Source organism: Impatiens glandulifera, chromosome 5 (assembly GCF_907164915.1).
Source record: "Impatiens glandulifera chromosome 5, dImpGla2.1, whole genome shotgun sequence".
Lineage (NCBI taxonomy): Eukaryota > Viridiplantae > Streptophyta > Magnoliopsida > Ericales > Balsaminaceae > Impatiens > Impatiens glandulifera.
Genome location: NC_061866.1, coordinates 1,634,163 through 1,659,192, shown reverse-complemented (window position 1 = coordinate 1,659,192; position 25,030 = coordinate 1,634,163). Strand labels below are relative to the sequence as shown.

General features: G+C 31.3%; 2 protein-coding genes and 1 non-coding gene across 4 annotated transcripts; 1 reads left to right on the top strand and 2 right to left on the bottom strand.

Moving 5' to 3' along the window:
- The first annotated feature begins 7,206 nt into the window (after nt 1-7,206).
- Nucleotides 7,207-10,138, top strand: LOC124940456. Its single transcript, XM_047480976.1, has 4 exons — nt 7,207-8,267; nt 9,061-9,274; nt 9,360-9,492; nt 9,574-10,138. The coding sequence occupies exons 1-4, from the start codon at nt 7,411-7,413 to the stop codon at nt 9,864-9,866; spliced, it is 1,497 nt and encodes a 498-aa protein (XP_047336932.1). The 5' UTR covers nt 7,207-7,410; the 3' UTR covers nt 9,867-10,138.
- Nucleotides 10,139-11,241: 1,103 nt separating this feature from the next.
- LOC124938017 (sugar transporter ERD6-like 7) lies at nt 11,242-24,701 on the bottom strand. 2 transcript variants are annotated; one of them, XM_047478374.1, is made up of 18 exons: nt 24,367-24,676; nt 24,217-24,279; nt 24,014-24,103; nt 23,861-23,920; nt 23,718-23,783; nt 23,511-23,576; nt 23,305-23,380; nt 23,146-23,210; nt 22,944-23,036; nt 22,790-22,870; nt 22,615-22,699; nt 22,328-22,371; nt 22,188-22,250; nt 22,051-22,110; nt 21,924-21,977; nt 21,771-21,830; nt 21,576-21,690; nt 21,186-21,453 (listed from the first exon to the last, which is right to left on the bottom strand). In XM_047478374.1, exons 1-18 carry the CDS (start codon nt 24,541-24,543, stop codon nt 21,338-21,340), a joined length of 1,434 nt encoding a protein of 477 aa, XP_047334330.1. In that variant the 5' UTR covers nt 24,544-24,676; the 3' UTR covers nt 21,186-21,337. The 2 variants fall into 2 exon arrangements, with proteins under 2 accessions (XP_047334331.1, XP_047334330.1); XM_047478375.1 differs by lacking the exons at nt 21,186-21,453; nt 21,576-21,690; nt 21,771-21,830; nt 21,924-21,977 and adding an exon at nt 11,242-11,301 and having other exon boundaries at nt 24,367-24,701.
- On the bottom strand, nt 19,512-19,584 carry TRNAV-UAC. The gene has a single exon. It is a non-coding gene; the product is annotated as a tRNA-Val (tRNA).
- Nucleotides 24,702-25,030: the final 329 nt, after the last annotated feature.

Genomic DNA, 25,030 nt, shown 5'->3' with positions numbered 1-25,030 from the left:
GATCAAATAAGCTTTTAAGTGATAAACCATATTAAAAAATTGAACTTAATTTAGCTTTTTTTTATTTTGGAAGATTAACTTATGAGAAATTGTTAAATTGAATTTTCTTATTTGAGTTGAGATTTGAACTTTTTTTTAAATCTCATAAATTTTAAGGCTCTTGTTAATACATTTATACCAAACTAAATTAACTCTTGTCTTAATGGTTTCAAACCCCGATAACTTATTATCTATGTGATATTATAAATAAATAAAAAAATATATATCAATAATTTAAGTATCGAATTTCAATTTTAGCTAATTAAGAGTTTTGATTACAAATTCACTAAAATTCATAATAAAGTTATTCATTGTTAAATTTATGATAAAAGATAATATAAATAGATAATAAGTTAACAATATTTAAAATATTAAAATAAAATATCATTTACTATAATAATAATAATAATAAAGAACCATAAATTATAAAATTTAAAATAAAAATCCAAAATTTTGACCTAATAGATTGACTTAATAAAGTACCCAAAATTAAATTCAACCTAATAATAATTCACTAATCAAGTCTAAATAAAAAAACTTATTTAGAAAAAATATAAATATGTTATTCTATTCTTATCAACAAGATGTCTTTACTTTCTCTGAAAACTAGAAAAAAAAAAAAATTGAGTCCACGTAAGATGCCTGGGAGGATGATACGGCGGATTATTTGTGACGTGGCTTTCCCACCAAGATTAGTATTGGCCTGAGTCGTCTCTTCTTCTTAAGTCAAACTCCTTAAAATAAGGTCAACTAAAAACCTTTAAATGCACAAGTACCTACGTAGCAACTAGCCATTATTATTTAACTCTTTATTTTATGTCAAACAACACAAAATGTAGATGAAAAATTAAGTATTTGTTATTAATATTGACATTTAATTAAGAGTAATGACAAGGGAACGCAAATTTGGGGCCGCGAAAGTGTATGAAAATAGAATATTTCTTTTTAAACACGGAATATTCTCTCTTCTCTTACTAATTATTTTTTTTATACTTCTACCGATTAATTTATCCCTGTTATCACGATTAATTATTTCATTAATTTTTTCTCTCATTTAACAATAATCTCTCACATTAAATATTTTAATAATATATTTAAATAATAATAATGTATTGAATTTATTAATTAATTAATTTTTTCACTAAACCCTTATCTCTAAATTATAAACCCTAAATTCTAAACCCTAAATCTTAAATCATAAACCTTAAACCCTAATTAATATGTTTAATTAAATTATGAATTTATCTCTTTTATTTTTTTTTATATTTTTATGACTTTTTATGACTTTTTAATTCCTTTATTTATCAAATATTTTTTATTTATTCTTTATGTCCTCTTTTTTTTTTCTTATTATTTTTTTTATTGACTTATTAATTATTTTCTCTTCACACAATTGGTGACTAATTATTAATAAATTAATTTTTTTTCACTTATTTCTTTGATAAATTCATAATTCAACTAAACTAACCTTAATATTAATAGAGATATTAATTAGGGTTTAGGATTTAGAGTTTAGGGTTTAAATAAATTAATTAGTGAGATAAATTAATTGATTAGTGAGAGAGAAAGAGAGATAAATTAATTAATTCGTAGAAGAGGCAGAGATAAATTAATTAATAAAAATGGAGAGAATATTCCGTGTTTAAATAGAATATTCTATTTTCGCGGACTTTCGCGGCCCCAGATTCGCGTTCCCTATCATTACTCTTTTTAATTAATAAGGGTGTGTTTTGATAAATATAAAATTGAAATTGAGATTATTTGGAATACAATTTCAAACATAAGGATGAGTAGAATATTTGAGATTAAGATTTGAAATTAAAATTAAAATTTCAATAGAATTCAAATTATTTTATTTTTATAATTTACCATTCCACTCATTTTAGTTAATAATTTTAGTTTTTTTTCTATATTTTTTAAATAAAAAATATAATTATTTTATCATTTACAACATAGTTAACCCGGTCTTTTTTTTTAAATTTAGAAAGTTAAAAGATCAAAGTAATATATATATATATATTAATTTAGTAATTAAGTTAACTATTTAAATTAATATATATATTTTAATTTAGGAAGTTAATATAATGAACAAATATTTTAATAATATAAATAATATATATTCAAATTTGTAATCCAAAAAAAATCTTTGTTTCATGTTCGATGGAAAAGTTCGTGTTTCGAGAATTTTAATATCGATTTGTGTGTTAAGAATTTTCTTTTAAAACAAAACATTATTTAAATGATTCCTGACAGTTTTTAAAGTTAATTAAAAATAATTAATTATGAGGGTTTAATTTTAAATAATCCGAAAATTTTATATTAATCAAATCATGATGTTTAGAAATCCTTTAGTTTAAAATTGAAACATAATTAACTTAAAATATTATTTATTTTGAAACAGAATCGCCAATTATTTTTGAAAATCAATAAAAGTTGGCATACGTATACAAGTGTATTGAACAGGGTTTTCTTTTAGTTCATAGTTTGGTGATACTTGGGAAATGTCTTTTGCACTTCATTCTCCGTACCCGTTTAAAAACAATATCTACTTATAAAGTTGACTTTTGAAAATCGATTGTATAACATTTTAGTTTTACCCAATTATTCTTCTGATACTAGTCATGCTTCTAGGTTTTAGCGTTATTTAAAATATTGAAACAACAATATTTAAATGTTGGTACATTTAAATATTTTTGTGAAAATATCCTAAAAATATTTTGAATCATTTTCTAATTTTTTAGAATTTTTAGAAAATAGTTCGGGGTCCCAAGATTACAAAAGTAATTTTGGATTTTGAAAAGTGGAACCAAACAAGTCTTAGGACTGGAGTCCTAATCCTTGGGTCTATTTTTGTCGACTAAGGTCTAAAAATCCTCAGTCTAGGTCGAGAAGCCTCTCGGTCGAGGCTTGGGATCTTCGGTCAGAGTGCCAAAGTCCCTCGGTCTAAGTGCTAAGAACTCTCTATCCTTGGATGAGATTACCAATCTAGGTGTATAAACCCCACGGTCCTAGGCTAGCTCCGGGCTAAGTTCATTGGTCTAGGTGTATGAACCCACCAGTTATGGGTTAGCTTTGGGCTAAGTTTTTCTGTCATGGGTCGAACCTCTTGGTCCTAGGTTGAACCTCTCGGTTATGGATATAAAAATCATCGGTTGGACCTCTTGGTCCTAGGTCTCGGTCCGGACCAATGATTGTCGGTCGGACTTCTCGGTCCTCAAGAACACCAAAGTGAAGTTTTTTTATAAAAATTTTTTAGCTTGGATTCTTTGGTCCAAGGGCGTGTATATCTTCACAAAGCTCCCAAGAATAGGTTGATCATCATCTCAAGGTATCAATCAACATGGATGATGATCAAATCGTTCGAAACAGTATGTGATCAAAATTTGAGTTTTTGATTTTAAAGTTGTTTTGAGGAGAAATGAGTTATTCAATAGTTTTCTTATATCTCATATACTTAATTAGTACCAAAACCATAACACTAACTGTTCGTTTATATCAAGAACTCAAAATTTTCAATTATTTTGAAAATTTTGATATTGATCAAACATGATAGGAATGAATCAAACATGATAGGAATGGATTAAACATGATCCAAAAAGTTGTCCAACATTATTACAATCATATTGTGATGCTTTATGGGACGTAATTCAAGAGAATTAGCCCAAGAACAGCAAATACATTTTTTTTATTTTTAAAATTCAAATTTGGGTTTTTTTGATTTAGGTTAATTAATTGTTTCTAACCTATCCAGAAAGTTCATAAATGATCCTAGGATCAATAACCATAAAATACCATAAACAACAAGCATGCAAGCTTATGCAATTTGAAATATAAAAATTTCAAATTTAAACTGTAAATATGAATTAGAGGGTGGTTGTAATATTAGATAACACTCCTTGATCCTTAAGGAAGCTTTTGGGATGCTCAGATCCAAATTTTAAGGCTTTAAATAGAAAATTCGAAAAATCCGAAAGCTTCAAACTTTAATGGCGAATTTTTGATTTTTTTCGATTTGAAGGTTGAGTGGATTCCTTCCTTTCAGAATGACTTGGAGAGTGTATTTTAGCATCCCTAGGTCAGTAGAGGCTTCAAGTGGATCGAATCAGCCAAAAGTCATTAATGGCGTTTTGGCTGTTCTTTCGGCCACTTAATGATATAAGGATGAATCACCCCTATGGAAGTAGCAGAAATGATCGCCAGAGTAGGGTGATTATTTCAGTTTTTGAATTAGCCGTTTTAGTTGACTATGAAAAAAGTTCCAAAATTGGAAATCAAATGATGGATTTCATCCTTATCTCTCAAGCGTCGCGTTGAAGACGTGACGCTCAAAATGACGTTGTTTTGTGCGCGTTTGGGTGTTCCGTCAGCGGTCCATTGGCAATTGGGCGTTCCGTTAGCGTTCTGGCTAATGGAGCTAACACTCGGTTATCTGATCTGATGCGATGCACGCTTCCTCGGTTACACCCAGCTATGCGGGTACTTCCTAGGTGTTGTATGACAATCCAACGTCTATCTAAAGGTCCTGGTTTCGGCTGTAACTAAATTTTTGTAATTCGGCTATACCCGATTACAAATATAATTTTTATTTTAAAACCTTAATGATTTGTTTGAAAATGATTTTTTCTTTCACTCTTTTAGCTTTAATTTTGATTTTTTAAAATAAATATTAAAATAAATATGTCAAATATTTTACCAATTTAATATATTTTTGTGTGCATATTTTAGGTTAAATAAATAATTTTGGGAATAAAATGAGTAACTTATTTCATCCTAAATTATTTATTTTAATTCCTGATTTTTTCTAAAATTATTTTAAGATAAAATGAGTAAACATTTATCCCAAATAATTTTATTTATTTATTTTGACAATTTTTCTTAATTAATTAGGCTTTAATTATCACTATAATTAATATAATTAATTTTTTTAATTGGGTTTTGAACATGAAGTTAATTATTTTGATTTTATAAATTGGTATATAGATTTTTAGTGCTTACAAAATTATTTTTATGTATTTTTTAAACATAAAAATTTAAATTAAATTATAATTTATAGTTTATAGTTTTTTCAAACCTAAAAATAAGATTTAATTCAATGTCAATTCTAATATAAATTTCCATTCTACTCATCCAACTATACCATATAATTCACATAACAATGTTATGTGATGTTTTCATTTTATTTTTGTTTTTTTAAATAATTTACTTATTATATATTATTACTTATAATAATAATAAATTATTCTTAACCTTTGTTTGGATTGAGTTTTTTTTTAAGTCGGGAATAAAAAGTAACGATTGTTAGATTATTTTGAAGGAGTAATATATTTTATATTTATTTATTTTAGATAAAAAAAAACTTAAAAAATATTAATATATAATAGAAAAATAAAAAATAATTAGAGAAATAATGAACTTTCAAGAGAAGAGTCGTTGGAGAATTAAAAAATATACAAGAGCTCAATAATTTATTAAGTATCATTTTTTTTCTATGATATATTTTTTTGTGCTTAAACTATTTTTTTTTATCATTTTTAATATATATATATTCTTTTAAAAATAAAATAAAAAATAATTATTTAAAATATATAATATCTTAATAACTTATCAATGAATTGAGTTATAATTGAGTTATAAGATGATTAATTGAAGTAACGAGTTGAAATAGTTTCTCAAACTCAAGCATCTTTTTAAGTAATTATATTATATTTTTGAATAATTATATTTTATATTAATAAGGCTTAAAATTTTAAAAATAATTATTTATTTTATATATTTTATTTTAAAACCTTTGAAGAAAGTAACATTGAAAATGATGAGATTAATATATTTATTTTTTTATCTATACATATATAAATACTAATTTAATAAAAATATATACAATAATATTAAACTTAATATATCAATATGATTATATATAAATTTTATTTAAGGTTAATTAAATAATTTATTGTATATATTTTTAAATATTTAATATTAACAATTTATAATAATTAAATTATATATAATTCAAAATTATTTTTTTAATCTTTTTTATATTATGTCATATATTTAAATTTTATTCAAGTAATTAGGTAATAAACTATAATATAGGAGTCATAAGGACCGACCATATATCATACTTATCCAATTCATCAAATATTGGGTCAAATTTGATATTATTTTGAATATCTTATTTAATATATTAATAATTAAAAGTCTGGAATGAAAATAGAATTAATGGCCTCTTATAAACTTACCAGTTTTGTAAATTCATATAATATAATATATAAATTTAAATTTTTTGGCCTTAAAATAATAAATATTTTTTTTTCAAATTTTAATAATATAAAAATAAGATATAAATAATTAATATATTATAATAAAAAAAAAAAGATTGAAAAAGATAAAAAGTTATATATATATATATATTTAATATAAAAAGAGAAAAAAACTGATAATATAATATATATAATTAATAATATTATTAAATATTAAATATTAAAAAAATAGAGACTTTGTGATCTTTCTCAGAATTCTAACCATATATAATTATATATATATATATTATTAATAATTTTTTATAAGTTTATAAATTATAATTTAATTAAAACTGGATAAGTATTTAAGTTTTTTCACTAACGAATGAATTTCTTTTATTATTTTAACCTAATATATTTTTTTAATTAATTTATCATATTTGTAAAAATAAAATAATAATTTTATATTTTTCGATTTTCCAATTAGAAAACAAGAAATAATGCGTTAAAATAAGATTATATTGAAAGTTTGAAGGGTAAAAATGATCCAAATTGCAAATTGAAGTCATAAATATTAATTTAAAAAACTAATATTACCCTAAACCATAATGTCTGCATCAATAATTTAAGACCCTGGATCTGGCTGCTTCTAGTTTTCCAATAATGGGTAGAAATAAATAACCTTTGATCAACTCTCACCTCTAACTACTCTACTAATGTTAAAATTCTTATTAAGTAAAATAAAAATTAATTAGTCGAGATAAGATGGTTTTAATTGTTCAATGATTTAATTTGGAAGATATGATATTTGAATAAAAATGATGGCTTTGCTGTAATCTAGTTTTGTGATTTTCCATTTGTTTGGTATCTGGTTGTCTTTATTTGCTGTCTATTAAACGATGATCAATCCCAACTTTTTTTTTATAGCCCACACCACCACCATCCTTTCTCCCATCTCTTTCCTCTCTCTTTCTCTCTTGTGACAGCCATTTTTATCCCTTAATTATCTGCCAATTGTCACCAAACCCATTTCTTAAAAGTCTCATAACGTAAATCAAACTGCTCCCTCTTCAAAAAAACTAAACTAAAATCCCCTCCCCCAGTGATCAGTCAAGTCAGTCTTCACAAAATTTTCATGCCGAAACCCACAAGCAACCTACAAAAAGATCGTTTCTTTCACCGCTTCTCCTCCATGATCGCAACCCTCAACAGAAATCTCCGGCGACTCTTCCCCAGAATCCGCTGGCCAGTTTCTGTTAAGACCCAGACCAAGAATATTGTTTTCAAGGAATTGGGAAAATCAAAGCCAACAAAGGGTCATTCTCATGATCAAGAACCTGTCCCAATCGGGTCTGCTACGGTTCACCCAAACAGGTCAAGCAAACCCGGAAAACCCATACGCGTGGCTACATTCAATGCCGCCCTGTTCTCCATGGCACCTGCACTTCCAAAGAAGTCAGAGAAAGTTATCATCTTTGACAACGAAAACAACCAACAATCTTCAAAATCCACTAAGCAATCACCTAAAGGAATACTGAAACAATCACCCATGCATCCAAACTCGTCAAAATTCGCGAAATCAAAGCTTCGAGTGTCGATTAATTTGCCTGATAATGAGATATCATTGAAGAAAAGTGGGCAATTGAACTTTATTGTGGAAGAGGAGGAAAAAGAAGGGTCTTCCAGCAAGGCACAATTGAAACACTCGCCAAGCTTGGGTTTGTCTGGAAGGCACATTAATGGCGGCGATGGAGGGAAAAAGAGAACGATACTTGAGGTGTTGAAAGAGCTTAACGCTGATATATTGGCTATGCAAGATGTAAAAGCAGAGGAAGAGAAGGGGATGGAGCCATTGTCGGAATTGGCTGCAGCTTTGGGGATGACCTATGTCTTTGCAGAGAGTTGGGCTCCTGAATATGGGAATGCAATCTTGTCTAAATGGCCTATTAAGAGATGGAAAGTTCAGAAAATCTTTGATAACTCAGATTTCAGGTTCTCTCTCTCCCTCCCTCCCTCCCTCGATAGATCTTCTTGTAGCTTGAATTTTAGTACAATTTGGGCATGGGCTTTGCACAAAAGTTTAAACTTTAAATGTATAATTTACTCAATCGATAGACTCATAGTTTAGGTCATGTGTTCAAGTCTTCACACCCTTACAATCATGATGATTTAAAGGGATCACGAGTCATGACTATGAGGGTTATATTAACCTACCTCCGAGAATAAATCCGTGTAAAAAAACAAAAGTTTACAAAATGAAAGAATTGTTGTGTTAGGCTCCTAAAGGGATGAGTCAAAATGTGCAAATAATTGATGCAAACAATCTCTATAATAATGATTGGTGTGTTAAGAATTGACAAAAGTATTATTACAGTAGTGAAATTGAAAAAAAAAATGCTCAATAATTTAGATGAGGAGAAAAGATTGAAATAGAAGACATTAGCATTAGGTTTGTGTTGGCAAAGAAAGAGCCACAAGAAGGAAGCAGTTGGGTTTGGGGCACAAAATAATAATAATAAATCTTAAAAACCCAAATCTCAGTTTGGCTTTATCCAGCCTGTCTGATCTTACACATTAAAAATGTCTAATGTTCTGATTCTTCCCAGCTCCAATGGTGACCCTGTCATTGTCAAAAGGGTACTAATCTAATCAACAGTTATCTGTATGCTTACCAAGAACAAACATGTCCCCACTTCAATTTTTGTTCTTATCTACCTTTGCCTATTTTATTTCTTTCTACATGTGCTACATTTCTCCCTTGGTTAAGGTTTCGTTTGGATTGCAGGAATGTATTGAAAGCCACAATAGATATTCCAGAGGCAGGAGAGGTGAATTTCCAATGTACTCATCTTGATCATTTAGATGAGAACTGGAGAATGAAGCAAGTAAACGCCATCATTCAATCTAATCATGACGAAGTTCCTCATATCTTAGCTGGAGGGCTTAATTCTCTTGATGAAACGGATTACTCGACGGAGAGATGGACAGATATAGTTAAGGTAATAGTAAATAGTGTATTGTTTAATTCGATTGTAAGAATCCAATCTTTAACATTATAATTTTGGTTTAAACTTTGAATGACAGTACTATGAGGAAATGGGAAAACCAAAGCCAAAGACAGATGTGATGAGGTTCTTGAAAGGTGAAGAGGACATGATAGATGCCAAGAATTTTGCAGGAGAATGTGAAGCGGTTGTGATGATAGCCAAAGGCCAAAGTAATTAATCAAATACCCTTTTGTTTTGTTTTTGTTTTGTTTTTGTTGACAGTTATTGGTTTGATCATATGATGCTGACAGGTATACAGGGGACTTGCAAATATGGAACAAGAGTAGACTACATATTGGCATCACCAGATTCTCCATACAAGTTTGTTCCTGGCTCATACTCTGTTATATCTTCTAAAGGAACTTCTGATCATCACATTGTTAAGGTTGACATAGTAATAGAATCAGAAAGTCGACACCAAAATCATCATGTGAATAAGAAGAAGATGACAAAACGGTTCATCAAAAACCAAGTTGTCAAGATAACAAACTCATCTGATCAATCCAAGGGTATATGGAGCTTACATACAGATAGTGATAGATAGATAGATTGATCCATCAATCTCTCTTCTTTATTGGGTGTTTATTTTTTCTTTTTCGATCGGTCTAACTCCTCTTATGATTGTGTTCTTGAACTTATCTGGTGTGGTGGGTTTTCTTCTTGTGTAGATGATTTTATAGAATAGAAAGAAAGATCACTAATGGGTGTGGTGTGTAAGAGCTTGTATATCATTATCATACCCAATAGGAACATTATTAAATCTTACTGCGTGTTTAATCAAATGGAATAAAAGGACTACCTTTCTTCGGTTTTCAATCCATTTTTCTCACATTTCAAGGGCTAAAAAAATACTTATAATGAGTTATTTAAGATGGGTTTAAAATAAATTACTTAAATATCATTTTATATTTAAAATTTGAATTGAATAAAAGTAAAATATTGATGAATTAAGGTAATTTGATGATTAAAATGATAGTTTTGTGTCTTAACTAGTTTTCCTTTTTACTTGGAGGTTAATTTTCACATTTTTTCTCCATTTTTGTTTCCTTTCATTTTTGATGTTTGGATCCTCCTTTTTTTTATTGATCACATTGAACTCTTCATGAGAACCTCACAAACCTGAGAACAAAACCCAACACAAGTTATGACAATGTTTGTCAGACAAAATCACAATCAAATCATTAATCAAAACAACATCAAGAAAAACAAAAAGAAAATAGAGAAAAGAGAGTCACAATCTTTCTACTTCAAAGATATGACATCCCCTTTGTGAGAATGTTCATACATTTAGTTTCAATCTTCACTTCTAGGAATGAATGGAAGCCTATATCTGTTCCAAAGTTCTGCCTTTTGTCACTGGAACCACTACAATTATGAATAAGATTGCAAGTGCATTGATCACACCATAAATAATGAAGGTACCTGCCAATTGCAATCAAAATATGTCACATATCCTATCTAGCATAATGCATACGTTATTGTTCTGTATACCGCATACATGTTTAATCTTGATCAATCTCTTCCACAAAACAATATTTTTTTGTTAGTTAATAACATTGTTTATAGTCAAGCATTTACCATAAAAACTCCAGCTCATAAGGAAATTGAAAGTGTAGGACACTATCCAGGCAATGGACCAATTAACCAACGCTGCTAGGCTCCCAGCCGCTCCCTTTTTTATTTATAGGAATTATCTGCAATGCGAGGTAATTGTAAGATTGGTTGATTTTCAAACCTTTTAGGTAGTTAATATGTATTATCGTTTGCATACTTCAGATATTCCGACCCAAGGAACTTCTCCCATTCCTACTGCATATGATCCTACGTATACCTGAGAAAAAGCAGTTCAACAATCAGGATTAAGAACTCTTAAAACGGTTGACAATTGTGGAAATCTTCACTGCACTGAATTGAGAGAATTACCAATATGCCAACTACAACTAGTACAGGGGATGCCTTGAGAGTGCAATTTCATGAACCAATTTCACAAAGTGATTTTTACCATTGGACTAAATATGTTGTTTCAGAAAATTTAATCCAAAGAAATTTCCCAAACAATTTATTTTCTTGATTAACGTGTATCAAGAAAAAAACATTGAAAAAAATCAGACATCCTTTGAAATATGGATCCAAGTGCGATTTGTTTCATTTCATGAATCGACAACCTTAACGTGCTGAGTTCGTTTATATCTTCACATGAATTGGCAGCCTTAGCGTGCTGAGTTCATTATTTGTGTCATTTTGCGAGTCATCAACTTGAGTGTGTTGAACTCTATGCTTGTTACGCAAGTCGCTCATCATCTCGCTGATGTGAGGACTTTATATTTTCTAGGAGTAACTCGTTATCTTAGATACGAGGATTCTATGCTTGTTACGCAATTCGCTCATCATCTCGCTGATGTGAGGACTTTGTGTTTTCTAGGAGTGATTCGTTATCTTAAATACGAGGATTATATGCTTGTTACGCTAGTCGCTCATCATTTTGCTGATATGAGGACTTTTTGTTTTCTAGGAGTGACTCGTTATTTTAGATACGAGGATTCTATGTTTGTTACACAAGTCGCTCATCATCTCGCTGATGTGAGGACTTCGTGTTTTCTATATGCGGCTCATTATTTTTTATGCGAGTATTCTATGTTTGTTACGTAAGTTGCTCATCATCTCGTTGATGTGAGGATTTCGTATTTTCTAGGAGTGACTCGTTATCTTAGATACGAGAATTCTATGTTTGTTACGCAAATCACTCATCATCTCGTTAATGTGGGGACTTCGTGTTTACTAGGATTGACTCATTATCTTAGATACGAGAATTCTTTGTTTGTTACACCAGTTGCTCATCATCTTACGATATGAGAACTTAATTGTCTTGATGGTTTTCATCATCGGTTCGATGAAAAACTCTTTGATATGTTGTTTCTAATGGTCCTCTTGGAACGTAAGAAATGAACATCTTCAAATACAATCGTGATGTGTGATTTTTGGTAGACTTTCATTATTACGGAATAATTAAAATATTTGTAACCAAATCCAAACTCTCATCCCAGTGTGAATTCCGGTCAACAATGCATGAATTCTACTTCTATCATTGATGTAATTCCTGGATCACTGCGATCAGGTAATCGATGAAACAAAAGATTCACCACAACTTATGGTTGCTGATTTATTATCAATTGTATTTTGCAGGTGATACTAACTCGGAGGGTATCTCTTCGTATTCATTCATCAGATAGAACTGCCCAGATGCATCGTCTTATGGGGAGTCTCTATACAGGGACACATGATTGCAGCATGCTATGTTTGTATGTATTGTTATCTTGTATATGTATTTTGCAGGAATATTGCTATCGTTGCGCAACTGATTCCTCAAAACATTGTTGTCATCGTGAAAGGTAAAGTAGAGTAGAAGATGCACGGCCCATGTTGTATCTATATTTAAATGTTGGGGTTACAAAATTAGTGCATATTTGATCAGGCTTGGACACACGTTTTGCAAAGTGAGAGGTCATCTTCTCCAAACTTTGTTCAAGAAGGCATTCAATAGACACTCAATTTTTACACCCCGAAATTAAATTGAGTCTGCCCAGTTCAGTATGGGGTTCATACTTGATTATTGGACTGGGAGAACAAAATAAAAAAAAAACACTTTTCGAAATTGGCTCGGAGTGACCCTTGAATAGTGGTCCAAACACCAATTTCCAAAAATGCTCGAGCTTCATATGTTTTCATACGTTCAATATGACCGCCTTAAAAATTCATTAACTATGAGTAAAATATTTTTGTTGGACAAAATATACCGAACAATCACTTCGAGGCTTGTTTGTGTGTCCAAACGTCATTTTCATAAAGAGTCGGAATTTGAAAAACCTGAAACGTTTAGATTGACCGGTTAAAAAATTATTGAATTTTGAGTATAATATTGTTGTTAACAATTTTGTGTAGAACACCTTCAAAAGGGCAAAAATGTCAAAACTGAGTTGAACTGGGCGAGTCAAGAGCGGGTCAATGGGAGTCAACATGCCAGGTGGCGCGTTAAAGAATTCAAAAAAATGTGCACGCTAACGTCATGCTGATGCCAAGCACGTGATTATTTGAATAACGCCCAAAATTAGTACATTTGTGTTGTTTTTCTACTGAAAAATCCTGAAGACATTCTCAACTTGGAAAATTCACCCAGGTCGCTATACTCAACGAATTAACTGTTCTTGGATGATTTTAAAATCATGAAGAGTCCTTTACAATGTTTGTTTGTATCCAGAATAACGTCGACGTTCTTAACCCCTCTAAATTGGCGATAGAAGACAATGCGACCAAGACAAGATCAAACCAAACATGTCTGCGATGTTTAGTTCATAACTAAAGTTGTAGTGCTTAGTTTTTGGATTGTGACCTACGATTGGAAATTGAGACGTAACCTGTTCGAATGGCACCGGTCTCGTGTCTCCATTCAACGGCTAAGGCAGTCAATTTAGCCTAACAATGTGATGTAGGTTCACCCACTTTGTTCCTGGGAACTGAAGTATGTGATTACTTTGAAAATTCATATCTTTTGATTGGCTTAAACAATTTTGAAAAACAGGATACCATTGGAAAGGCCTTTGAATTAGATTTTATTTGATATTAAGTAGTACTCATGGTTCGACTTACAGGCCGCAGGAGGTTGCCCGTAAGCCAAGTTATTCAATTTGAGACCCTCGGCTCTCCACCAAGAATTGCATGGATTTACGACCAGTCTTGAAGATTTATTCTAACACGAAACTGGAAGCTAACTGACTCACCTTTCCAACGCATCCTAGCTCAGCCTTAATGGTGGTCTGAGTCTAAAGTTATGGCTATTAAAAGTCTCAGTTGATCTAGGTTGGCAGAAAACTAAAACCAGAAACGCGTAACTTCAAAAATATGTAACTCGGTCCACACTTGACCATTTGGCTCAAACAAAGGCTCAAAGTGTAGTTTGACCGATTTCCTACAAAGGAAAAATAATCCCAGGCACGACTTAGGAGGATATTTAATCGGTTGAACTCGATTTTTTTTACCAATTTTTTTAAAATTTTAATTCCTATGTTACCCTTGCCCAAGGAGTATTTAAGAAGATTGCCCCATTTTGGACAAGACAGTTACATAATTACGATCATAGACATTCCATTTTCTAAAATACACACGAAGAGAGAGAGAGACTTGGAGAGGAAGTTACCAATTGAAAAACACTTGAAAGGTGATTCCGGCGAGCTTCATCTTTTTCATCTTTTCTAGTGAATTCATCTTCAACTTCAGTTCTTCTTTGTTTATGTCTTCTTCGGGTAGGTCTTTTCCTTCTAATATACTTGTAATTCATATAGGACGTATGTTTTGTACACCGACATTGACGTTGAATTAGATCTATGTTAATTTAATAATTAAATTCCAGTTTGTTAATTGATGAATCCTCGTTTGAATGTTATTTGATTGTTTGGTTAACATTAGTTGTGAGAGTTCTAGGTTAGTCAAGTTTAGTCTTAGGAAGAGGCTATGTCATTGCTAGCCTCCCTTCTCAATTCTGTTCGCCAGATTCTTCAAACTTTGGTTGTCGGAGGAATAACTGTCGGCAGCGATGTTCTAGAAGGCTTCTTCGGCGCGACGTTGGTGCATTTGAAGCTTTGAAGGATGAGGAAGGCTTTTGTGATGACCACCAAGGCCGACCCTAAGGATTGGGGGGGTTGGTAATGCAAATTTAAATTTTGTGGCTCCTAAAATTGTAAAAAAATAATTTTACGGAATAAAAAAGTTATATATATATATATATTGTATAATATAAAGTTAATATGAAAAAAGAAAAATTAAAAAAATAAGATTAATAATATAATATATAATCAATAATACTATTATATATTAAAAAATTAGGCCCCATGAAGGTGAGCCCTATGTAACTGTATAAGTTTACTTACCTCATGCCGACCCTGGTGACCGCATCATCGAAGAAGAAAATACCAAGTTTTTAAAATACGCGGTCCGACCGGCGGTTCAACCGGTCCGACCGTAAAACGGTTCAAAGGACGATCCGGTTTTTAACTTTGATACGGTAACCTTTCGAACCGATCAAAATCTGGTTCGATCGGACGATCCTACCGGAAAACTAAACCGGAAATTTTCGGTTCGTAAGGTACATAGTGATATTCTTTCTTTTTTCTTCTTCGGTTTGTTCCAATTCTTCAGCACCTCGCGAGCAGAGAAAGAGGAAGAGAAAACCAGCAAAAATGAGAGTCTACGTGTAAAGAGAAAACCAAACCAGATCTATAATCTGTGAGAATAGAGAGAGAAAGTCTCTGGTACAAAAATGTGAAAACGAAAAAAGTTTTTATCTTCATCTCCCTGTCAATGGAGGATGTTTTAAAAATATTCGTAGCTATTAATAGCTGTCATTTCAGGGGTGTCATTTCAGGAGTCCCATTTTGTTTCTTTCTGACTTATTTACAGTCTTTGAATGTCCTATATGATTTTGACTTTTGATTACAAAGTATATTTCAATATTTGGTTTGATATTACAAAATATTTAGTTTCATATTTTAATTAGGATATATTTTATTATTTTATAAATATATATGTTTAATTGATTATATATATATATATAATTTACATATGAATATATTTATATTTTAAGAATAATTAAAATCCGGTCCAACCAGTAGTTTAACCGGTTCTACCGGTTGAACCGAAGTTCGCTAAAAAAACCGGGTTGATGACCGGAACGGTTTTCAGAACCTTGGAAAATACATACGACAACTGTCGTCTGTTTTTCCAAATCTATAGAAGAGCGTTATTTGCTTCCCCTGTTCTATACCTTTCCTGTCTCGAAATATTTTCCAGAGGTCGCCAATGTTTCGGCGAGCCTCTATTGCGCGAACTTTAACAGATGAAGCAATGACAATACCGGAATGAAACTTTGTAGGTTATTGGAAATCCAGATCGGGAAGAATAGAGCATGTATTTGTTCTTCGACTCCAGATTCCAGCATTATTCAAACAAGCGACAAGGCGACAAGGTTGGGAGTGATTCTGAGGCGACCGTGGATGTCTTTGTCTGCTCTCCCTACGCAGCCTCGGGAATCACCGAAGCGGAAGCAGGCAGAGGATGAAAATGACAAACTTCATTTCATCCTTTCAGATTTTTGGAATTTCCGAATTCCTGAAGTTCCAGAGCAGCACGTTCAATGTGTCTCCTGAATTTTATTTTTTTTTATTTTGCCTATGAAGTTTTAATTCGAAATTAATTCTTAATTTTGAATTAATTAAGCTTCTGAACTTTCAACCTAGTGCAATTTTTTTACCCTAAACTTCTAAATTCGAATTATTTTTTTGAGAACTTGAATTCATTTGGCCCTAGACTTTTGTTAACGTCCAATTTGGCCATTCAATTTTATATTCGTCCAATTTTGGATATAAAGTTTTATTTTCCAACTTTTGGGAAATTTTGAGATTGTTTTGTTTCCTTTTATACCAAACAACCTTATTTTTTTAATTGGAGCCTCCAAATAATTTTATAAAAATTCAAAAAATTCAGGAATGGTCAAAATATTATTCCATAGGAGCACGTTTGAAAAACGACTTATTTTGGAATGCTCATATCTGAAGCTCCATAGCCCGGAAAATTATGAAATTTCCACAGTAGGTTCATAAAAATATTGTTGACTTCCCTACAAATTTTTAGAATTTTCGAAACACTTTCAAAATAATGCTCATTTTATTGGAGTCATATTGGGTATTTTGCAACCCCGAAAAGTTCTGTAATCAAGAGAAAAATGACATGCACAAGAACTCTCAAGATTTTCTAGTTCTTTTGGGAAAATTCTCAATTTCGGTTGTTGCATACTTTGGGGCTCCAATTCCCCTCTCCGTTTCTTAATCCATCTTCTCGTGTACTGGTGAAGTTCTTCATGTGCAAGGATTTACAGTCTATTAACAAGCAAAACTTCAAGAAAATCAACAAATGCGAGAGTTCACATTGTGGTTCACATGTGTGCCTATGGAGTGCATTCAATGATCCATTTCATCTTCTTTAAATCTAGGAAAATCTATTGAGAGTCCAGAATCACCTTTGGACTTAACATATGATATTCTTTTAAAGTAGATTTAAAACACGATAAACTAACATTCAAGAATTCTAATGCCTTAATTCCAACCTTCATTGGAATCTAATCAGAGCTATGATTATTTCTTCTGGATTAGAGACAATGTTAGGGCATTCAAAATCAAAAAATTCTAAACTCAGAATGCAAATGTGTAATGTACTTTCACAAATAATGACCAATTACATAGGAGTAGAGACTATCCCACGGGATAGGCGCATAAAACATAGCTGCTGTGACATTTTTTCATGTGTAACCAAGCACTAGACCCTTAATCCATGAATACTCTGTTTTATTTTTCGTTAGTTTTTTTTTAAGTAAACTAAAGTGGCGACTCTTAAAGTCAACCGGATTATTATGTTTTGAACACGTACTAATCTGGAACTTGTACGGGCCAAGCTAGGAAAGGTCTATGGTATAGAACTCCATTATGGTTCATCATCTCAAACATATAGGACAACATCCTATATGGATAGTTCTCTTATCTACTTTTTGTGAGATCCAAGAGGAAGGTAAAACACGGGGTTCTATAGTATAGCCTTTGTAGAATTTTTTTTTTCTTTCTAAAATGTGCACGGGTCATGTTTACCATTTTATCTTTTCGATGCGTCCCCTCAAGGGGTGGAGCATTCGAAGGATAGGTAAGGCATGTGACCGACCAACTTCGGATCACACAAAACGCTCTTAAAGATGAAACTTTGAATGGATAAATTTATCTTAGGATTAGATCATTCATGTCCTAAAATAAAATACGTTAGATAGACTCTTAAATTGGTAGACTCATAGGATGATAAAAAATCTCGCGTACATAAAACATTCTGGGACGTGGGGGGGGCGAATTAAAATGCGTACACGTAGCAATCAAGACTAGAGGCTGAATGAGCATGAATGATAATTTCAATATCTCAACCAACACAAAAACATTTTTCTAATTTTTTTAAAGGTTTTCGGGGTTTATTTTCTCTTTTTGGCATTTTATTTTTTTGATTCTTTTTCTTCCCAAAACGTCGAGTTTAAACTTATATTTTTCTTTGACAAATGAGTAATGATGTGTTCTTTCTCAATTCGTGGCTCTCAGCCTTGTTTTTGTATGGGTTTATTCTAATTCTTTTTCTTAAAAATCTTATTTGGTGGGTTACTCTTTGAATAATCGTTTATGACAAAAAAAAAGAACTTATGACCGATATCTTTTAAATCGGATTCATTATGAAATCCTTGGTTTTATTTCTGAGAATATCACGTGGTTGGAAGCAATGTTTTTTACTTTACCCCTACTTGTTATATGGTTTTATTTCGATTCTTTTTATCAAAAACCTCTTTTGGAGGGTTACTCTTTGAATAATCGTTTATGACAAAAAAAACTTATGACCGATATCTTTTAAATCAGAGTCATTATGAAATCTTTGGTTTTATTTCTGAGAATATCACGTGGTTAGAAGCGATGCTTTTTACTTTACCCCTACTTGTTTCCTAAAATTCACCGCATCTACTTATTTAAGACCGTGATAAAGGTTTTCCTCAATTCTCAGAGATTTTCTTTTTCTCTTTTGAGGAATAGACTGTGGGTCTTTATTTATTTAAGATCGAGATTAAGGTTTTTCTCATTTCTCAAAGATTTTCTTTTTCTCTTTTGAGGAAGGGACGAAGAGTTTTTATTTATTTAAGATCGATATATAAAAAATAATGATATGATGCTGCCCAGGATCATATCATTATTGTTGTATGGGTTTATTCCGATTGTTTTTCTCAAAAACCTTGTTTGGAGGGTTATTCTTTGAATAATCGTTTATGAAGAAAAAAATAACTTATGACCGATATCTTTTAAATCGAAGTCATTATAAAATTCTTGGTTTTATTTATGAGAATATCACGTGGTTGGAAGCGATGTTTTTTTTATTTTACCCTTACTTGTTTCCTAAAATTCGCCGCATCTGCTTATTTAAGACCGAGATCAAGGTTTTCCTCATTTCTCAAAGATTTTCTTTTTTTTCTGCTTATTTAAGACCGGGATCAAGGTTTTCCTCATTTCTATCAAGGTTTTCCTCATTTCTCAAAGATTTTATCTTTTGAGGAAGGGACGAAAAAATAATATGATGCTGCCCAGGATCGAACTGGGGACCTACTGCGTGTAAAGCAGACGTGATAACCACTACACCACAGCACCTTATGTTGATTTGAGATTTGTATTCATATTTACAAGTTTAATTTTGTTGTTAATGTTTTAAAAACTAAATAAAAAATTAATGGGCCTAATTTATAACAAGAAAATTGTATAAATAAATGGGAAGGCTAGATGTTGGGTAAGTATTAAACTAATCGTATTATTACATTGAGATTGCATATATTAAATAATATTATAGTATAATTATATAAATTATATTTATGTAATTAAATTAATATCATATTTATTTATTTTCTTATGTATTATAATATATATATATATATATATATATATATATATTGATTTATAAATATTATTTTGGTATATCTTGATATATACCAAAATATTGAAAATCTCATATCTTTATCGGACCAATAATTTCGATATCAGTATCATACCTTATTTTTTTCGGTAAACCAAAAAAATCGATATTCTCGATATATTGTGGTACGATATTTTTGATATACCTATAATATCGGTTATATTTATCACCCCTTATTTATATTTTATGTTATATTAAATAAATATAATATTTTTGCATAATGATTAACAAAAAAAAATTGTTGGGTAGAGTTAGATATTTTGTTAATATAAAGTCTATTATAAATTTTAAAATTTTATAGTATATTTTTTTTCCTAGCTAGTTCCATCTATCAAAAATATACAAAGAACTAATTTTCGATCTACAATTATTGTAGACAGATTTGAATAGGAGATGACTAGGGACAATAAAACCATTCAAAGAGTCATAGGAGAATTTAAAATTTGGAAAACAATATAGAAAAAAGGGTTACGTGGATAATTGGATTTTGGGGAGGCTCATAAACAATAAATCCGATAGTTTATGGGTAAACTTCAAATTTTGAATAAAAAGTAATATATAATAAAAAATAATTATATGATTATGCTCGAAAAAGATCGACGAGTCATCAAGCGAGTCTTACTTAAACTCGAATTCGGTTCGTATCTTAAACGAGTTGGCTCGAGCTCGGCTCAAATTCGATTTTGACCGAACTCGAATCAAACTTTGACCGAGGTCGAACAGTGGCTCAGCTCATTTACACCCTAGTTTGAGCATTCCTTGTAAATATGAATTTGAGAGGTAGCTTCATGATTAGGCCACGACAACAAGTTCCTATTGTTTTGGTACTTAGTATCTGACCGTTCCGACCCGATCAAGTTAGGTAAATAGGGAACCAAATTTTTTTGGGTCAAAATTGGGTTAAGCCAGATTCGGGTTGGTTCCCGTTTATTGACCCATCCAGAACAGAAAAAATAGAGACCATTTTTTTTAGTATCATTGCTAATATTTATTTTGTTAACAGATTCATTCTTATTAAAGAAATATTAATTTATAAAACAAAGAATTCTTATAAAAAAATGTTAATTTAATAAATATATCAGTACTTTTAAAAATTCGTTTCAAATTTATAGTTCCAAATTTATAGAAAAGAATTGTAAAACAAACGGGACATTAAAAAATCGACTCCATCCAATTAATCAGGTCCAGATTGGTCGAATACTCATAAGTTCTACACTGATAATTTTGGGTCACTTAAATACCTGGTTTTTCGAAATATTTATGAATAACCCTATATCTGAAATGGTGACTAAAACTTAAGTATCCATTTCATTCCACTACTCATGTTACAATACAAACAAACACAAGAATCAGTGATTGAGCTTTATTATAAATTATAACATATAAAAATTATGAAGACAATGTTTCTCATAAATTTAGTTTCACTCTTCACTTCTAAGAATTAATGGAAGCTTGTATCTGTTCCAAAGTCCTGCCTTTTGTCTCTGGAACCACTACAATTATGAATAAGATTGCAAGTGCATTGATCACACCATAAAGAATGAAGGTACCTGTCAATTACAATCAAAAAATGTCACATATCCTATCTAGCATAATGCATATCTTGATCAATCTCTTCCACAAAAGAATATTTTTTGTTAGTTAATGACACTGTTTATAGTCAAGCACTTACCATAAGAACTCCAGCTCATAAGGAAATTGAAAGTGTAGGACACTATCCACGCAATGAACCAATTAACCAACGTCGCTAGGCTCCCAGCCACTCCTTTAATATTTATAGGAAATATCTGCAATGCGAGATAATTGTAAACTTAGTTGATTTTCAGACTTTTAGGTAAGTTAATAATATGTATCATCTTTTACATACTTCAGACATTATGACCCAAGGAACTGCTCCCATTCCTATTGAGAATGATCCTATGTATACCTGAGAAAAAAACAATTCAACAATCATGATTAAAAACTCTTAAAAGGGTTGTCATTTGTGGAAATTTTCACTGAGATGAATTGAGAGGATTACCAATATACCAACTACAGCAAATATAGGTGATGCCTTGAGTGCAATTTCATGAACCTATATTACAGAGTGATCTTTATTTACCATGGACTAAATATGTTATTTCTTAATTATCTTCAAGAATAGGTACCTTAAGATAGAAGGAAACAGCTACCAGAAAGCAACCCAGTACCAATCCTGATCCTGAGACCTAGAATGCAAAGTTATAATTTCACAAGAATACTGAAAGAAGGGTATATTCAGATCTTCATAAAGTACATCATTTACCAATAAAAGAGGTTTTCTTCCAGCTTTGTCAATTAAGGTTGCACCTAGTGCAGTAACTACCACCTGCGGTTAACTATCATAATCAGTGATAGAAAGAAAAAATTGAATATCCAGGTAATTACAGGAATGAGATGGATGACCTGAAGAACGGCGTAGATAATAGTCCCCACGTTTGAAGGAAATCCTGTGAGTGTAAATTCAATTAGTTCATGAAATTACATAATTGCTAAACTTTAAGTTCAAGAAAGGCAAAGAATGGGGATTGGATTCAAATCAGATATAGCAATGTAGCTATCTAATTAGGCTAGTCATGATACTTTTGTATTCCATTAATGAAATTTATGATTATTTTGAAAGTGAGAACTGAGTTTGTTCATCATCTCAATACAAGAAAAAATGTTCAAGTAAGGCTATCGAAGCAGGCAACCTGCTGACTGAAAGATACTGGTTACGTAAAAACATATCCCATTGATTCCTCCCAATTGTTGACAGACCATCAATCCAACTCCAATCTGAAAACATAAAAAGGTTTTTTGAAAGTTGATTTAAACACAAAGATGAAATCCAGGTTATCAGAAAGCTTGAAGTGATTGATGAATTACAGTGACTGAACGCAAGTATCTTTTGTCAAATAAATCCAGCATTTTTGCTTTTGGTAGCGCATCAAGTGTTCTTATGTAATCCTGCCAAGTAATAAGTATGAACTCTGTCACATTCTTGTCTGTAAAAAATTCTTTTGTTATTAGAGATATGGACCTGGATTTCAGCTGTCTCCTCTGAAATATTAGCATCTTTGCCTCGTAGTTTCTGCAGTGAAGTTTCAAATTCTTTTTGATGTCCTAACTTTGCCTGCATTTAGTTGTTAGAACTTTTCAGGCATGCTGGAAGTAATCTATTTGACTTTTTCAATGAGCTACATATGTATATGAAAATATAAGATCTGATATTCTATTCATACTAGCCATCTAGGGGACTCTGGAATGAAAAGGAGACCGATAACTAGAACAGCGCAAGGAATCAGTCCTGTATGGAGTTGACAGATCCAATCATTTCTGGTTAAGATTTTGTTAGCATCAATTTCAATGAGTGAATATCTTCAACAAGTTTGGTGGTTTACCTGTCAATGCTAAAACCCTCCATGATATCAATGTCCCGATTATGTAGGACACTGAGACTCCAGTACAAATCATGAGCTGCAGAACATTTTGTTAATTTATTGTTTTCCTTGCATATAAAACTGGCAAAATCTTATATTTAGATTGCATTCGGGTGCTAGAAACTTTGATCTGATAAATATTTACATCACTCGTGCATGTTCTTTACCTGATTTAGTGTTGTCAGTGCTCCTCGCATATTCTTGGGTGCTATCTCCGCAATGAAAATAGGTACCTGTTCATCCATCAACATTTGCATATCTTATTCATTTTTTTGTTTTTCTTGGACACCCACTTCAATAATCAAAGTGCTATAAGACTATAACCTCTTAACTTAAAGTCTGAATAAAATATGAGAAAAAGAAAGGAAGGATACCACAAAGGAGAAGACTCCCATGCCATATCCTGTTGCTAATCTTCCTATATCCAATGAAATTGTCCCCTTTCACAATAAATTTCAGATTAGACAAGATTAAGAGTAGAATTTATGTTTTAAGTAGAGAAACAAGTTGTATGAACCTGTGCAAAGTAAATGGCTAACCATCCAGCTACACAGAAAGCAGCTGCAACTCTCATGGCCTAACATTAATCCACATTAAGCACTTAACAATCTTTAGTGTATCAGAAAGAAAGTAATCCTATAATAAATCATCCTCTATCTCAATTACTTACCCCTTTGCGGCCAGTGAAATCGGCTATTGGACCACTTGTAATTGCGCCAATCATGGCTCCAAAAGTCAATATCGAGCCAAACAATGAGTACTACAGATAAATCCAGCAGCATTAGTATATTGAACTATACTAACTTTTCTTTTCGTTTTAAAATATTCCTTCTTTCAGAAAGAAGGAAGGAAGGGAGTGGTTAGTGGTGAAACCTCAGCTGTAGATAGATTGAGATCCTCTGTAATGGCTGCTTGAGCAGGTGAGGAAAAACCTGCCTGAAATTGAAAACCCAGAAATGATCACTCTTTTTTTATTCAAGTATGATGACGAACAAAACAAGAAAAAAATAAAAGGGTACTTACACAATTTCCAAATGCATAGGAACCACAAACAGCAGCAATTGTACTCATGTAAACCATCCATTGATGTTTTTGTTCTTGAGGAGGATCATCTGAAATGAGAATCTTTCTTTCAGGGATGATTAACGGCTCCCTAATTTCATCCTGTAAGTTGTTGTCTGCATCCAGCTCAATCGACATCTTTCTCTTTCTCTTTTGTTATCTGCAGATTGATTGATAAATATATAGATATTCAAACCTTTTGTTGTTCTATCATTAGATGATGACCACCCTTTGTTTGAAGGAAACAATAACATAAGTTGGAACAACATAAATGATATATATAAACTCAGATCTGTTCACTTTCCTGATCCATGTGATCATTGTTTTGTCTTTATGGTGTATCTACTATTTCATTCTGTCCTTTTGTGTCAAGTGGTAAGTGACTGATGAATATCAAATTTGTAACTGTCAAGAATAAATGTTATTATGAGATATTTTATTCTTAGGCCTGGTTTGGGTATGGGTTTGTTTCTTTCTCTTTTTATTATTGAGTATTTCTCAATACCAAACAACCTCTAAGCTGATATAATCTTTGAGAAAAATAAAATCTATTACATAAGTCCTTTGCTAAAAATATAGCTTTTAATAGTTGTAATGATTTACTTTATTTTGGTTTATTTGTAAT

What these genes read in the sequence shown, in the direction of transcription:
- LOC124938017 (XM_047478374.1), bottom strand. Translation starts at nt 24,543, where the DNA reads ATGTCGATTGAGCTGGATGCAGACAACAACTTACAGGATGAAATTAGG. An exon ending in ATTTCACTGGCCGCAAAGGG is followed by an intron (nt 23,921 to 24,013) that starts GTAAGTAATTGA and finishes GATTAATGTTAG; the next exon opens with GCCATGAGAGTTGCAGCTGC. An exon ending in GAGGGTTTTAGCATTGACAG is followed by an intron (nt 23,211 to 23,304) that starts GTAAACCACCAA and finishes AACTCCATACAG; the next exon opens with GACTGATTCCTTGCGCTGTT.
- LOC124940456 (XM_047480976.1), top strand. Translation starts at nt 7,411, where the DNA reads ATGCCGAAACCCACAAGCAACCTACAAAAAGATCGTTTCTTTCACCGC. An exon ending in GATGGACAGATATAGTTAAG is followed by an intron (nt 9,275 to 9,359) that starts GTAATAGTAAAT and finishes TTTGAATGACAG; the next exon opens with TACTATGAGGAAATGGGAAA. An exon ending in GATGATAGCCAAAGGCCAAA is followed by an intron (nt 9,493 to 9,573) that starts GTAATTAATCAA and finishes TGATGCTGACAG; the next exon opens with GTATACAGGGGACTTGCAAA.